We start from the raw sequence: 17,186 nt of genomic DNA on the forward strand, positions 1-17,186 counted from the left end.
AATATTCACAGTTAGTCACTGAAATTTGATTTTCCTATATGAGTTCTGTTGGCATCATCAACAATCTTCAGCCAGTGAATTACCCTTGATCTTATATGACTTTATATTTTATTGTCATAATCTTGGAAAAGCATGAACACAAACTAGAACAAAATATGTAAAACTACAGTCCAATCGAATCACAGAGGCAAAAAAACAAAAAGGTTTTGTTTGTATTTGTTTTTTTATTTTACAGTCACCAGAAGAGCAGATACATCATTTTAGAAAAGAAATTGATATTTGCAAAAAAAATTATAATACAATTTTGTCAATATAGATTATGTACATAATGAAATGTCGTCAAACTGAAATAGCTTTCTACTTCTTTGTTATCAAGGAAACAGAGAAGTGAGGGGTCTGGTCCTCCGTAGACCCAGCTCCCTAACCAATAAATATAAACTGTATATATTATCTGGTGCACTCAGCCAGGCATAGACAATACCAGGGCAAGTTATTTCTCAATAATATTCCCTTAATCAGTTCTTGTACATCACTGTGATACACGCTCGCACACCCACGAGAAGCTTGACACAATTGCACACAGGCCAGAGAACAAATTACAGTTGAATTACAACAATGGGCTATCTTAACTCATGAAAAGGAATGAAAAAATCAAAAGAATTGTGCATGGAAATACCCGTCATTGTCCTTGATCACGAGGGAGAAGTGGCTTTCTGGTCAAAGCTCGCTGGAGCTAGCTGAGCAGCACTTGACATTTGGCCTGATTGAAACAGCCAATTCCAAGCTGGCAAATCTCTTACAGTCTTAGAGATCCTACCTTCTCATTCAGCTCTTTTCCTCCCTCTTAGCATCTCTTGATATCCGTCTGCCTTCCTTCCCTCTCTTGTCCCTATTCTCTCTATCTTCAAGGGGACAGTTGCCAGAACGAGGGCTGGCAATTGCCACCCTTTGCCTGTTTTCCCCACTGTGAACAAAGAAAATAAAATGCACACAAAAGCTCCTATCCACGTTGTACCGAAACAGGACAGACAACTGCACGATCACAGAACAAGCACAAGAAAAGACAACAGCAAAGTAAAGCTATGGCCAGGATGGGGCGGGGAGTCTTGTAAAGGGGATTCTTGAAGGACATTACGAGCATACCGCTTCCCAGCCGCTCTACCTCGTCGCTGGGTACCACCTCTCAAAATACGCCCTGCTTGTGCTTTGTGGGAGGTGGAGAGAATTATGACTTTGTGCCAATGAGCGAATACACACACTTGCATAAATCATCCATCTTGTTTGGCGGTTAATTACTCTTGTTTACCCTCCGAGTAACCTCGGGTTGGGGCGGCGCGATAGGAGGGAGCCTGGGAAGAAGAGATAGCACCAAATAGTAATCTGCTGACGGTGTTCATCAGTGAGCAATTCACAGGAGTAAAAGCACATAGTGGGCTTGAACCTGGGTGTTAGTGAATTACACAAGGTTACCTGGGGTCTGAGGACAGCAGCTCCATCAACATGCCGGCCTGACCACACTTGCTCGCTAAGCTATTCTCGGGTCAGTCGGTGAAGGTGCCACGCCGAGGCGATGAGGCACAGGCCAATCAGAGAGCCCCTCAGGATGCACAGCAGGCCGTGATCGTTGCTTATTTCATTATGGGGAAAGCTACATAAATCCACTAAATGGAGAGGAAGAGACACAGAGGGAATATTTGCATTTCTTCTCTCCTATCATCTCCCCTCAATGCCACCCCACCCCCACCCTCAAAAATCACCCATTTCAATCCCTCCCCCATTTAGTGCAGAGTGAGTTTAATCATCACTTTTGCCAAAACACATTAAGCCAATGTGTCCAGAGTTGAAGAGAGAGGGGGAGGTTGAAAAACTACAGAGTGGCGCATTAGATTTGCAATAGTGATGCATCACTCTGGCATTACTTTGGAGATTAAAGAAGGGACGTTGCATTTCAGTGCTGAGCGTTGCCTAATGGACGCCTGTCCTCCTGTGCCGAGCCTGAAACGAAACACAGTTGTCCACCTGGAGAAGACGAGTCACAATCACCCTGGACTTCCCTTTTCTATACCTGCAAATTCCCTCTTCTTCTAAAAACCTTTTTTCTTTAAACTTCAAAGCCTTCCCTTGACTTTTAACCCCCAGTTTGAGAGCACCTCCACACTGAAGACATTTATGCAGCTGTTTGATCATGTTCTCAAGTCAAGAACAACGCCTCCTTTAATACTGTAAAGTGGATTGCATTAATTAAAGTTAAGCCAACACACAACATGACTTTGCCTGGTCTCTGTGTTACTGCAGTTGTATGTAGAGATGGATATAAAGTGCTTGGAAGCTTAGGGACAGGCAGAATGAGCTTGGGAATAGAGAATAAAAATATATTTTAAAAAATGAAAGGGTTGCTTTAGCACTGTGCTAACTGGGGGCAGGTTCAATATGGAGACGGAAGGCTTTTAAGTAAGAGAAAGAGCACAACATCGGAGTGTGAGGAGTCCTCAGAAAACAAAATGATGATACAGAATCACAGTCAGTCAGTCAGTCCAAGGCTACAGCCAAACAGCAGCCCAGCCCAGGGAATGAGCTTTCTGGTCACGAGTCTGTATGTACCCCTGGGCGTAAGTTCACCCTGGCACCCAGCTCTGGTTGCTGTGTGAAGGTGGGGGGCATGCAAAAGCCCCTAGACTCATGCCCATCCCCATCCCCACTCCCTGGGATAGAGAACCGTCAAAGTTGAAGTCCATGTTTTCTGTATCCATAAAATCATTGAGCAGGATAGAGTCCACATCACAGTCTAGACTATTAGGGACATTCTCCATCTCCAAGTCAGCAGCCATTCTACTCTGGGAGTTTTGAGGTTGGTAACCAGCATTCCCTGACTGGTGACTGTTGGGGTAGAACCCGTGCCAGGAGTCAGTCATACCCTGATGGTGAGCTCCAGGGTAAGGCTGGTGACGAGGGTGAGGTGCGCATGCCAGGCGGCAGGGGTCCTGGGGAACATCCATGACGCCGGCAGGGTTCGGGGGCAGGGAAGTGGATGTTGGGAGGTGGGGACGGGGTCCATAGTGGTTAGAGGTCTTGAGACTGTAGGGCTGCAGGATGTCAGTGCTCACTCTTGGGGAAAGAGCCTGATGGTGAGGCCCGCTATGCATAGGGTTATGAGGGTTGTGGGGATTGTGGTTGTGCATGTGACTCTGCGTGGAGTGAGGGTTGTGATCATGGCTAGGATTTACTTTACCGTGATTGTGATCATGACTCGAACCGTAGTCGTGAGCCGGGTGTGGCTTGTGACTGTGTGCGTAGTCGAGGCAGGCTTGGTGTTTGTGACCCTGATTGTGGTTCTGATGGTGAGTTGTGTTCTGGTCATGGTCATTGTGTAGACTTGCATTGCGAGCATGCTCTTGGCTGTGGTTCTGATTGTGGCTGCGATTCTGATTGTGGTTGTGCTGGCTGTGAATGCCATTGGTTCCCTGTGTCATTAATGTGTGTGGTTCCCGTCCTTGGCTCAGGACTGTGTCTTTGTTGCAATATCGAGGACCTCCAGTGAGTAAACTCTGCAGGGCATTGTTCTCTGAATAGCCCCTCACTGGGCGCTGGAAGCTGACTGGCTTGTTCTCCTGGATGGTCTCCATGGGAGTGTGGTGGCGTAGCATGCCCATAGAAGGCTGTCCATACATTGGCGCACAATAGGAGCCCTCTGCCTTGGGTCCAGGCACATAGGGATAACCATTGCATTTAATTTGTGGTGGCTGGGGGTAGCCACTCTCATCTAGACTGATAGCCCCAGTCAGGTCAGTCAGCTGAGGCAACTCCACCGTGGGACAGTGGCCTCCAGTGCCCAAGGCTGGGGAACGCGTGCTAGTGGGGCTTGGGTATATTCTTGGGGAAGCTGAACTGGAAAGTCCACCCTCCTCTGGTTCATCAGCCTCAGCCTCAGCTAGGATTGGAGATAGGCAGCCGCTCAATGTGGAGCCAGAAGATGACGTGCGGGAATGGAGGTCTGTCCAAGTATCATACTCCTCTCCACCTATGCCCACACCTCCTTTCGCCGCTGGACTGCCGTGCTCTGGGGAGCCTTGCATCGCTGGTCCAGCTCCCTGACCTTGTCCTCGTTGGAGCCCCATGGCCCCTGCTCTCTTCCGGCTGATGCGACCCTTCGTCTTCAGGTAGCGAGTGCCATTGTCTATAGATGCACGTCGCCTTGGTCCCTTTCCCATCTTCCCGCCTTCTGGGTTGAGCATCCACCAGGAACTCTTCCCCGTCCCTTCATTTTGCACCCGGATGAAGCGACTGTGCAGCGACAGATTGTGCCTGATAGAATTCTGCAACAAGAAAGAAAAATAGGAGAAAGGAAGAGACAGAGAGAGAAGAAAATTGATAAATGTTAACACCCGAGGGAACATTTAGGGTTAAATAATCATTTCTTGAGAAAACAAAGTCATTTCGAATTATGGCTAAACTATGGAGGCAGCACTGCAAGTGCAAGAAAAGATGGATAAAGAAAAAGCAGATGGAGGGGTGAGCAAAGAGGGCAGGGAAAGTGAAGGGCCAATCAATATCTCCCTTGACCTGCCTCTCCTCTCCACACGCGCTCAGTGAGTCATAATATGGACATGGGTGCAGCCTCTACATCAAACCATCACCAAGGTTACAGAAATGAATCACACAAGGCAACCCAATCACAGACAGCCCATATCGATTGCAGGGCCTCCAAATATGAAAGCCTGAGATCCAGCCAGAGAAGAAGAGGGGGGAGGAGGGGGATTTGGCACGAGAAGCTGTGGAAGAGCACCAGAATAAAAAAAGAAGCACTACTACAGAGGCCTGGAATAAGTTACAGTGGAAGTAAATGGGAGGACGGGAGGGACGTGCTCATCTGACCTCTTTTAAAAATCATGGCACAATTAGCACGACCGTAGGTGACCACGGCAGATAGCTTTATAATGAAGTCCTTCTGTAAGTCGCTTTGAAATGGAGACGGATGTAGCGACTGTGGGTGGGTGTGGAGCGCTGTGGGGTGGTGGGGGGGAGTATGTGATAAGCCTCTCCAGACCCCTGTTTAAGTGTCTGAGTGACGGCTGTATAGTTAATCCAGAGCTCTGCAGCAGCATTTGAAACTGGTGCCAACCTGGAGTGAGTTGATGAGATCTAAGCCTGCCTGAAGGAGAGCTTAGCAGGGATACACATCATCTCAGCTGGCCAAGTTAGGCTAAGTACAGCATGTTCATCCAAATCTTTCCGGCTTGTGTCATTATTCACACTCTTTCCAGTTTTCCTCGCCATTCTGCCCTCTCTTTCTTCCCTTTGGTTTTTTGGTCTTTTGGGAGCAACAATTCCTCCAAACATCTACCCCAATGCCCGCAATCACACACTTTTCTTTTTCCTCTCTGGAGATATCTATCTATTTCTGCCTTGTTTATTACCTGCACATAGCTCACAATCTCTGTCTCCTGATATCTCGAGCCATTCTCTATCTTCATTCACTCCCCGTCCCCTGTCCAATTTTCCTGCTCTCAGCCCCATTCATCTCCCTATCTGTGTCCCAGCCTCTCTAGATCCCGACATTGCTCATTTTCGCTCTCTCTCTTATTCTCTCTCTATCTGTCCTCCCATCATCTCGCAAAACTTCAGCTACCACCTCTCCTCTGTCATTCATCCATTCAGTCATTTATTCATACATGCAAATATCAACCAGAAACAAACCTAAGGTGCAAACCCCTGTTAAATATTTCAGTGCTGTCTATAGAATCAGCATATGTATCCCTCTCACTCACACACACACACACACACACACACACACACACACAGAGTTAACTGGCTGCAAATTGGACAGCACATTATGAAAAGCAAGCATCCAGAGGTGCAGGTAATGGGTTTCTCACAAAATGTTTACAGGAAGAATTTATGTGGGTTTGGGATCAGTCTTGTATCCCACCTACTGCTGTTTTCATTCATGCAGAAGAGCCCACCCAGCCCCACGGTGTGACTCCTAACAGGTAATGTTTACCTATTCTCCACTCAAATCACGCTGCCTTGACTAGACTCTCTTCACAGATGTGGAAATTGGCTACGAGAGCTGTATTTATGGCTTTTTCCTGCTGTTTCAAAGTGTCCTCTCCAAAACACCAGGTCAACAAAATTGCACAAGCTCAACATTTACCAAAGAAATAGAGCGACTGCACTCCTGCGCTGCAGCTCGCTATGGAGAGCAGACTTAATCAAAGCCAAATTGAACGATGACACCATGTGAAAGAGGCCACCAGTGGAGGCGACCCGCATCAGGTGATCTGAGAGCGGCACCCTGACAGGTTCCTCTCCAACGTGACGGCTCCGGCTGAGCGTAGCCATGGCAACAGAGTAAACCAAAAGAGGCGTAGTGAAGAGAGGGGAGGTGATGGTAAGGAGGAGAAGTGGGGGGAGGAGGCTGATGCTGTTTGATGCTGCAGGCAACTCCAAACAGCCTTTTATCTGAGTCTGTCAGATTCCTGCTCCAATCCACCAGGGAGGCTCAATCACTAGTAGTCCCAACGCCTCACTACCTGTACCAAGCTGTGATTAGCGTGTGCGTGTGTGTGTGTGTGTGTGTGTGTGTGTGTGTGTGTGTGTGTGTGTGTGTGTGTGTGTGTGTGTGTGTGTGTGTGCGTGCGTGTGCGTGTGTGTGCGTGTGCGTGTGCGTGTGTGTGTGTGTGTGTGTGTGTGTGTGTGTGTGTGTGTGTGCGTGTGTGCGTGTGTGTGCGTGTGCGTGTGTGTGTGTGGTGGGGGGAGGGGCTTCTGTACACCTATAAGAGCAACAATTATGCTACAACAGCAGACTGCTGTTGCTGTCCCTGCTTTTATAATGTGTATCTTCATGTGGCTGCTTAAATATAATGATTCCTGATTGTCAGCCGTTCTGAAACAATAACTGCACAAAGACTCAAATGAATTATCCTGAAATTAAGACTTATTTAAACTTACTTGAGCTTCTTCCACTGCACCACACTGCCTGCATTTTCAAGTTTAGACTTGAGACTTTTTTGTGTAATTCATCAAATGAAACCTCAAATAAAGAAGTGTGTATGTTCAGTTCATCAATAATTGCACACAGGATAATAGATAATAAAGTATCATGTTGACCTTTTGAAACAAAACTCATTTTTTTGATATTCAATCATCAGTGTATTAGTTGCACTGAGCTAAAACTAATGCTGTCCTGTAAATTATTTCCCCTAATGTGCAGCGGTGGTCTAATGGTAAGGTGATAATTCAGCCGTATCATCACTCTGGAGTCTGCAGTCTGTTACGCTGTTGAAACGTGCGGCACTGACAGGTATTTATGTTTAAATCAGTGTGAGCTAAGTAACTGAAGGACTTTTCTCAGCAGCATTTTGCAGGTAAAGGTGAATTTCCCTTTAATCTTTATAAAGTTTTAATAGAAACTATCTTCATAAAAGGATGGTCTCATCCCACAAATCAGAACAATTTGTTTTTTAGCATGGTGTCAATTTAATTTAACTTTATTTATACAGCACCAAATCTCCTCAAGGCGCTTTGTATTGTAAGGCAGACCCTACGGTAATACATACAGAGACAAACCCAACAATCACTTTGGCTACAGTGGGTCCAAGAGACTATAACACCTCTCCTTCAACAAAAAAAGTACTGAAACTACTTGACTCCAAAGGCTTCTGTCTCTGTGGGAGTAGCTGTCCAACGTGTTTAATGTCAGAAAATGTCTTTGACCACACTACACTGGGACTTTGGACAGTCTGCAGGTTATAATGGTAATCACAGCTATATAGCTGGAGTGAAATCCTCAAGCGTAGCCTTTGGCTAGAATAAAAAATAAGTAAAAATAGATTCCCAGGCTTATGTAGGCCATAGCTGTGTTTATATTAAGCTGCCAATAAGACTGATCTGACGTGGAGGAGCCCGCTCCCTTTGCTCTCTGTCTCTGCCTTTCTGCTAATGCTGACGGAGATGGACTGCTGAGAGAGAACAATAACTGAATCTGTCCTCATATCCACCCTGCTCCTCTACAGGGAATCCACTGCACTGTATCCAACTTCACAGCTGTATATTATACGTAAATACTGAGTGAGTCTGACCCTGGCACTTCTTTCACTGAGTCAGGGAATAGTCAGTCCAGTTGTTAGCTAATGGTCCATAGACACACAAATCTGTGCTTACACAGATTTCCTGTTGTTTCCCCCTTAAAAACACACCGGGCTACAGTTCCAAACTAGGACACTGGAAGGACAAGTACTCATATTTCTCTCTGTGAGATTAAATTACAGAAAAGATATCAAATAGAATCGGAAAAAATCTTAGTTCAAACTTCACACACGCAGCATTTCAAAGTGAAAACATTAACATGAGGGGAACATGTGCTACAGATCGGAGGACAGAGATATGTTAGTGAGAGACGCTGCATCAGACTTGTTTCCATTAGTGTTTTGAAAAGTCTCGCCTATGATTTCTGTGACTGTTGTATTTAAGACGGGACGATTATAAACGACAGACAGAGCTGAAGCAGAAGAAACTAATATGGCCTACCTTTGCTTCACAGTGCAAACCAAGCTTTTACAGTGCGTTTCCCATAATGCAACAGTAGCATCGTTCATCAAAAGCTGACCTACAGAGGACATTATACATCTGTTTAAACAGGCTGATCAGTGCATCCCATTCTGAACAAATCAAACTGTAACTTTCGCAGTGAGCATGCAGACGATGTCATCCCTGCAGTCTGTTTAAGTCTAGTGCAATACATCAGATGATGCTCTCAGACTGCAGTAGGTCATGTCATCCTGCTGCTGTTTTGTCTGCTCTGCACCTGCATTTTTTTCCTGCAAATAGCATTTTGAATGCTTAGAAAGCATGCGTCCTCTTCAGCTGCATGCCGACATACTCCCTTTCAGAAAAGCAATAACAGAGCAATGGCTAATTTTCTTGATTATTATTATTTTCAACCCCCTTGTCCTTTTTCATTCTGGGTGAGCTAGCTAACACTAATTACATGTATTGCAAATTATCCAGTTTGTGTTGCGTAGCAACGCAAATGACTCAACCCATTCTGCTCTTTTCCCTCATGTTGCCTTTCTAATATTTCTATCAATGAAGCTATACGTGCATATAGAGAAAAGCCTTGTATGTTAGCTCTGTGGAACAGAAAGTACCAGCACGCAAAGAACAAACACAGTTTCCACATATTTAAACATCTCTTTGCACTTTAGCTCTGTCCGTGCTTTAGATCTGTTATTAAAAGCCATCCCACCAGCATTTGTGGTTTTGTGGCACATTAAGTGAGGCCTCTCAGCATTACTGACATTCAAATGGATGGAGACTCCATCAATAAACTGCATTGTTTTTGATGATGAACAGCCGTCAGAGACAAAGCTGTCCCTAATTTACAGTTCTGATTTGTAAAGTAAAAAAGCTGGTGATGTGGACAGACTCTCCACCTTTCTATTGGATCTTTATATTTTATATATATTGTTTTAAATGAAACTTAACATAAAAACGTGTTAATATGGTCCAAGAAAGTCAGGAAAAGATGCCAGAAGAACAGAAGAGAGCAAAATGAGAAGCAAAGTGATGCAATACATCTGTAAGACACGCAGCCGATTTGTGTCTCTTTTCTCACTCGGTCTTGCTCATAAGTTGGAGCGAGGGAAACCTTTTACATGTCTGCTCCCCAGGGCCTGTTATTTCATTATCTGGCTACAATTGTTATTATTATCTTCAGTCTACTGTAATTTCTTTATTTTTCCTCTTCTCGTTTTCTGCTCTTGTGTCGTCCTTTTCTTCGTTTGTCCTCTCTGCGAAGCGCTGCTGCGTTTTGTAAAGGTGCTATAAATTGAGCTCGGCCAAATCAACAACAACATTAGATGCCACACATGTAAACACTACCATACGTACGGTGTTTCACAACTCGTTCGCCTCGCCGTGCGTGGGCACAGACTCGCACAAGCCGCCCCCACCCACCCCACTCTAAACTGGCAATCAAACTTAATCCCTCTCCAGCCTGAGTAATCCCTAACAATCCAAGGCTAATCCTGGTTAATTCTGGGCACTCCTCAGCTGGGTTTCACCCTGAAACCACAGAGACAGGGTGGGGATTGGTCGGATCATGGCGACTGAGGGTGGGCACACCATTGGTAGACATAATTGGTCAGACGGTTACTGGGAGTCGAGAAAAACAAGCACAGGTTTTCGCGGGTCTTCCAAATACATCCGGATTGACCCCGTGCTATTTGTCGCTGCTCCTGGTAGAAAACATGTTTTTCTCCAGAGCCCACGTTAGCGTCTCCCTGCTAATAAAAGTCCGTGCTGGTTATTCGCGTGCTACTGAAACATGAGCCGTGTGATTTAAACAAACACAAGTACCACAGGCAGCACATACAGTATGAGCCATTCCTCTGCTATAAAAGGCTTCTGAGAAGTCATTAGCCTCTATTCAATCATCTCTACCTACCGAAGCTCCTAGCTCAATTCGTCTTAGTGGCTATTGATCCTGATTCCATAATGAAGCACTTAAGACGCCTTGATCAAGCTGCTCCTTAATCTAGCGTTAAGGAGATTGAGACCTTTTCACCCCGTGTCTCAGACAGACTTATTACTTTGGCACACGGGTACAGTGGCAGCCTCAGGTTGGTCTCTTTTAAGCCCCGTTGGTGCAGAATAGGCAGCGCGAGCACTTTTACTCTCTGCCATTTTGAAAAGCTGTCAATATTCCCAAAGCCAAGAGTGTTAATGAAGCAATGTGTCACTGACAGGGGACGGATGCTTTGTTAAAGACAAGGAGGCCTTTGGTGTTTGCAGGCTTGACCGTGTGACTTTCAGTAGGTGTACGCGTGACAGCAAAGAGGAAACTGATTTACCGTCAGCTGCAGCGAGACGAGGGAACACGGGCGAGTCCAGCTCCTGGACGTTTTACCTCTCCGTCCTCGCAGGACAGAACGCCTCTTGAAGAGGATTCAACAGAATGTCATGCAGTGGATTTGATAGTCCACACGTTTTAAGAAGCCCACCTCTAATTTATAATGCATTCCACAGCGCATTGAAGCAGACTGTTGCATTTTACATTTCATGCAGTGTCCCATTAGATGTGGTCCAGCAGTGGATTGTTCTACGCGCCGTGTTGAAAAGTAGCGGGACTAGGCAAAGCCGTTTGCTCAACCATTATTTATTAATCCATTTCACACAGCCAGGAGTCATTATGCACGGTCCTGTCAATGGGTATCTCTCTATGCCGCGCATTTATTTGATAATAAGCAGGAGTGGGGGAGAAGATAAAAGCACTGACTGCGTTCATTGTGAAGCGTTTTCTGCAGGCGGGGAGACTTAAATGAGAGCAGCCAGGATCTGTGTAGGAATGGGTCTTGTGTGCTAAGCCTGTCTGGAGGCAATCGATGGAAATTAGTCAACGCTAAAGATTCACTTCCTGTGACTGATGTCACGGGCTGTGCTTGTCTCTTTGAAGGGAAATAAAGAAGTGGGAGGCTGAGGGATTAATGGGGTTGGAGAAGGTGTGAGCAAGCTGAGTTTGGGTGGGAGCTAAGCTGGTGAAAGAGATGCCATTCTTCTCTCTCTTTTCTTGACTGCAGGAAAATAATAGGTCAGAGAAACCAGTGTAACTTTAACGTTTAAGACAACGCGTAGTTGTGTACAAGCAGCACAGAGCAATGAGCTAGAATGCAGATTAGTGCATGAGAAACACGGCACCACATTGGAGATCATTGAAGGGTAGCATAAAGAACCACCTCGTTTAAAGTAGACAACATTTTTGGTGCAAACCAAACCAAACAATTAAGAAAGGTTTTAATACAGGAGCTTGAAACAAAGCAAGCTTTGGCTTCATTTATACGTCTGTCTCATCTGGCATGTTCTTTGGGTCACGATGTGAGCAGCTCATCAAACAAGAATCCCCCTCTTTAGGTGCTCAGGATGCATTACTGTGTTTACATTGCTAGCAGCACTTTCAGATGTTCCTGTTGTGGCTGTGACAATTGGATCAGAGTTAGTGTGTCCTGCAGTTGTGCTGAGACTGCCTCCTGAAAGGTGCACCAGTTAGCTTCTTCTCAAAGTGCAGCCGAGGGACTAGAGCCAGTCCTCGGGCGACAGAAGGCCTTTCACTCCCCCTCACTCCCTGTGGAGCTCCACAAGCTCTAGAGGGGTCCGGTAGGGGGTGGGGTATACTGGGAGAGAAGGGACCAACCTGAGAAAAGGTAGACAAGAAAAGAGCCTGAGGGACTGGGGGCGGACAGCAAGCCCAATTCCCAGCGAAGAGGCCTCTAATTGGAGCTGCCGGCCTGCCGAGGCGCTCCCTCTGCAGAAGGACATAAGGAGCCAAGTGAAGGCGGAGAGCCCGGGGGCGAGGGGAGAGGGCAGATAAAAATAGAGCAGGCAGATTAACGAGCATCTGAAAGCGGGGCAGGGGATCAGAAAATCCTCCCTGCGTGCCAGAGATGCCCAGTCCATGGGCCAGAGCCAGCTCTGTAAAGACTGATGGACTTCCTGTTGGCCGTCCTTACATCACAGAGAGCAAAACCAGCATGTTCTGCTACTTACATTTAAATAAAGCACTGTAGGAGTAATCTTTCTGCTCTAAAATGCTCTTATTTTGATAGTTTAGATGTCGTTTAAGGAAAGCTATCTCACCTCTGCAGCATTTACATGTTTATACTGATCACTTTTTAAATGTTTGTATTTTGGGGGAATCACTTGCAAAGTGTCAAATACATGTGATTGAATCCTTTTCTGGTTTCATTATCCTAAAGTTACATTACCTTGCAGATTTCATGGAGTTTTGCTTGTGACAAAAATGAGGAAAAAATGATACAAACAATGAAAATGCCCCACATCATAGTAACAAGAGCACATCACCTAAACCGCTGACTCCTCCCCCCGAGAGCTTTCACACACCAGGTGTAACATCGTGACGCCTACGAGAGTCAAAGGAGGAGCTGATAAACAGGACTGATCACACCTGCAATCAGGTCTCAGGAGAGCAGCGCTCATCTCAGCACTCAGCACATGAACTGATCCATGCTGATACACCGGCAGGCTAAGTGAGAAAAAGGCTAGATTGACTTGAAGAAACAAAGATGGAGGACACGCTTTCACAGCCTTTCATCCAGAATAGTGTGGAAAAGACAACTTTGTAGCCTTGAATAACAAACTCATGAAGAAGAGGTGATGAGCTTTGGAGACGTACAGTTCAATTACAGGTTAGTTTGATTCAATCCAAAGTGCCACTGAAAAGCCACTTAATCGTGACCATGAGTATTAAATATTTTATACTGAATATTCATTATTTCTTTGAAAAAACGAAGGTGTCGTTGAATATTCAGAGCCCAAGAACCTTTGCTCCCAAACTGCTGCTTGAATCAAGTATAACACAACATTTACTGCTTCACCAACATCACCAGCTCCATGATAACGGCCAGTTGCCATTTTGTTGCACTTCTTCCTATTCAGTCAGATGTGTGTTGATGTTAGCTTTATTATATTACACTTGACAATGACGTACGAGTCCCGGTAACAGTGTTAGTGCATCCAGAAGCAGTTGTGCTGTATAAAGATATCTCTTTATAAAACAACAAGTGTAACAAATAAATATAGTACTCTGGTATGAGACGGTGTAAGAGTTTAAACTCCGGTGATGTCCGTAAGCCCCGAGCATTATATCGAGAACCATCCTTTATGTGCAGTCTGGGCTTTCTGTACATGAGAAGGCCTGTCCACATCAGCAGGCGAGGTGAGAGAGAAAATAGCTAAGAAAAATTGTTATGTGTACCTGATCAACAAATAAATTAGAATTAGACTGTAAATAACAGCTTTGTAACAGTGATGACACTACGAGACCAAATCACCTGAAATCACACACTCAGTTCAGTCCCAGCAGTGCTCCACTGCATCATCAGTAAACAGGCCGATGTTCATACTTTAATACAGGCTGGATCAATGAGTGCACACAACAGTGGAGTTATTCTGACACTTTCCTCCAGCCACAGGGAAACTCGTGCATTTATAGTTACATTTAACATGAAGCATTATACAGCCTCCTGTGACGTACAACATGTTTGTTGTTTGTGTGTTAATTTATTTCATGTAAACAATACACAAAGTTCAATTAGCAAAGAACATTTCAATATGACTTCACCTGTTCTGATTCAGCTACATATTGAAAAGGAATGCTTATTTAATCCCGCCCCTTCACCATAAGTTAGCGGTTTGTTGCTTCTGTGCTGCTGGTCTAGTGACCTAAAAACTGCAGTTTGTTTGTTGTTTTTTAAACCTTCCAGTAGCTGAAAGCTAACCAAACAGTTAGTGAGAACAGAAGAATGAAACAATGAAAAGATCCATATTGTAGTCATGCATGTGTTCATGGAGTATTATTATATGACTGAAGTATGAAATATTCTGCTTCTTTTCACATCAGCAAACAGCCAATATGATCATGTAGATGTGTACATGCTGATTCCTTAGTGAGTACATTTGCATGAATTGTAATAACTCCATTATTCTATATAATAACAATAAATAATAAAATAAATATATATATATAATAAAGAGTAGTGATAAGTACCTGACAGTAGAGTTTGATTCAGTTATTCCTTTACATACAGATTCAAACCCACCAGATAAGACCTGATCATTTTCTCCCAGATAACCATTTTCCAGTTCACACTGTCACACTCTCCAGTGAGCACGTCTCCTGTCAGACACACTCTGTGGAAATATTTCAATTTTAAAGGGGGAAAAAATCACACTAAAACATGTGGGACATGTGTTGACTGAAAGAATAACCAGATCAAGGTTATTCATTTCTCCTTCGTGGCAGAAAATTGAAGAGACGCGGGGAAAGACGATGAACGTATTGTCAGACTTTACAAAAGTTGTCATTCTGCTTTATCAGTTGACATCACAGCACTCTGACTGCGTGAATCTCACCCTTGCAAACACAAAGCCACACCAACACGCGCACACACAAACCCACACACATCTCGCGCTTCGCAAGCATGGCATGCTGGGACGGCTCATTACTACAATGCCAAGCTACTAGTTGCTAAGGAGACCTGAGGGAGAGGGAGGGTTCCTGTTTCCATGGCAGCAAGCTCGCATCCTGCCAACTGTCTTCTACCCATGAGACTTGACCATCGTAGACAGAGAGAGAAAGAGAGACGGGGAAGAAAAAGTGAGGGCAGAATGGAGTGAAGAGAAAGGCTGGAGGGGGTTATGGTGAAGATGTGAGAGAGGAGGACTTGTAAAGATGCCTGTGAGGCTGCACACATGTTGGAGAACCAAAGAGACTGTTGCAATAATGCAGAGGGAAAAACTGATGGGAAGAGAAGGAGGGAGAGCCTGGGGGGCAATGTGGATGCAGCAGTGTTCCCATGGCTAACAGGTCGCTGTGTGGCTAAAACACACCTCGATCTAAGCACTGAGAACGACAACACAATGACACTTTGCAGTGCTTCCTTCAGCTTCCACCTCTTAATGTCACACATGTCCCCAGGTGAACTGCCCGCCTCCCGGCTTTCACTACACGAAGATCTGACAGAGCTTTTGCACAAACATCCACAGAGCCTATCCATCAGGCGAAAATCTGCTTTGGTGAGAGTGTGCCGTAACGAACGACGGATGGGAGGGATGGAGAAAGGAGAGGGAGAGCATCTGTGAGGGATGAGCAGAGAGAGATTAAACTGATTGGGGAATGCAGGAAAAGGGCGACGAGGAGGTCGTACGAGGTGAAAGACGAGAGAAGAAGTCCTCAGTCTCAAATTCAAATTAGCCTTATTGGTTTTCAAGGACACTGAATTGTTTCCATCCTCTGTTTCTCTCTCCCCCTCCTCCCTCTCCCGCCAGCACATCTCTTTTCTTTTTCTTATTAAATCATTCTTTTCATTGCGCAGGACTGGTTTGTCACTTTGAAGAATACATGCGTGCCAGGGGAACTAGAACTGCAGGAGCCACCATATATTAACACCTAGAGCCTGGAGTGGTGCTACCAGTCCGGGACGTTAGTCTGGTTTAAATCAGGGAAGAGACGTTTCTGTGTGAAGCTTCAGAACCTGAACAGGTTCACTTTTTGTCATCAAGATTACACCAAACCTGCCAGGATGGACTCCATGAAACTACCTGCAACAACAAAAATGTCCAAGAGACATGTTTACATTTTTAAATGTAACAAATTAGATAAATATGTTAATTTGACAAAAACGGAGCTGAGTTTGTGTGAGGGGGGGGGGTACACCGTGAACAGGTCCCAGTCCATCACAGTAATGGGACAAAGTCAGCTTCTAAAGAAAAAGCTGTAAAGACTGAACACTAACTGTGAGCAAATCTTAGCAAGAGGTTTGCAAACAGTTTGTTCAACAAACAGTAAATGTACCTTTGACTGCTCTTTATGAGCAAAATCAACTGATTTATTTATTTATTTATTTTGTCTTGGAAAAAGAAGCATTAAAAAATGTAAGTGGTTGGTTTCTGGTCTCCGTTTGAGAGCGCTGCAGAATCCTTGCACATGTGTAACAGAGAATATTCCCACAAACTTCCACACAACATACAAACATGCAGTAACTGTCCTCTCTCTCTCTGAGTGTGCGAGCCTCACTGAGCCTGTTTCTCATTGTCAGTGTGGCGTCTGTCTCTTTGTCACAGATGCTGGGAAACCAGAAGCCTCATCATCCTCATCTCATTCTCTTCTCTTCCCTCCCTTTACTGACTCTCACCAATCCACACACACACACACACACACACACACACACACACACACACACACAGTTTTATTGACTTATTCATGCATGGGTTAGTTTTGGGGGCAGAACTCCTGTCTGCCAGTCTGACAGACAACCCGTGAACCCTTGAGACTCCCCTCCCCATCTTTGTCTACACACACACACACACACACACACACACAGATACGCACACACACACACACATCTCTGTCCCACCCCTACCCACCCCACCTCCCGACCTCCGAGTCCCCCTCACCCCGAGCAGGGCGCATGGGTTATTTGTAGACCCAGGTTTATCCTACATCGTTTCCCCTCCCTTCATCTGTCGTTCCCCACCTCCTCTTCACTTTCGACTTCTCTTTTCACTCTCTGCTGGGGAGAAGGGGAAGGTATGCCCACATTTCCCAGAACAAAGACAGCCCAATTAAGTCAGTTTGAGTTAAGGTCTGTGTGGCAGAGAAGGATCGGAAGCGA

General features: G+C 45.2%; 1 protein-coding gene across 1 annotated transcript in view; it reads right to left on the reverse strand.

Moving 5' to 3' along the window:
• Positions 1-224: 224 nt before the first annotated feature.
• Positions 225-17,186, reverse strand: part of foxo6b (forkhead box O6 b) — a 38,694-nt gene continuing 21,732 nt past the window's right edge. Inside the window, exon 2 of the mRNA XM_031727215.2 lies at positions 225-4,313. Coding sequence (XP_031583075.2) covers positions 2,616-4,313 — 1,698 coding nt within the window. The 3' untranslated portion in view covers positions 225-2,615. The remainder of the gene's footprint in view (positions 4,314-17,186) is intronic.

The sequence above is a fragment of the Oreochromis aureus genome, linkage group 22 (genome assembly GCF_013358895.1).
Source record: "Oreochromis aureus strain Israel breed Guangdong linkage group 22, ZZ_aureus, whole genome shotgun sequence".
In the NCBI taxonomy this organism is placed as follows: Eukaryota; Metazoa; Chordata; class Actinopteri; order Cichliformes; family Cichlidae; genus Oreochromis; species Oreochromis aureus.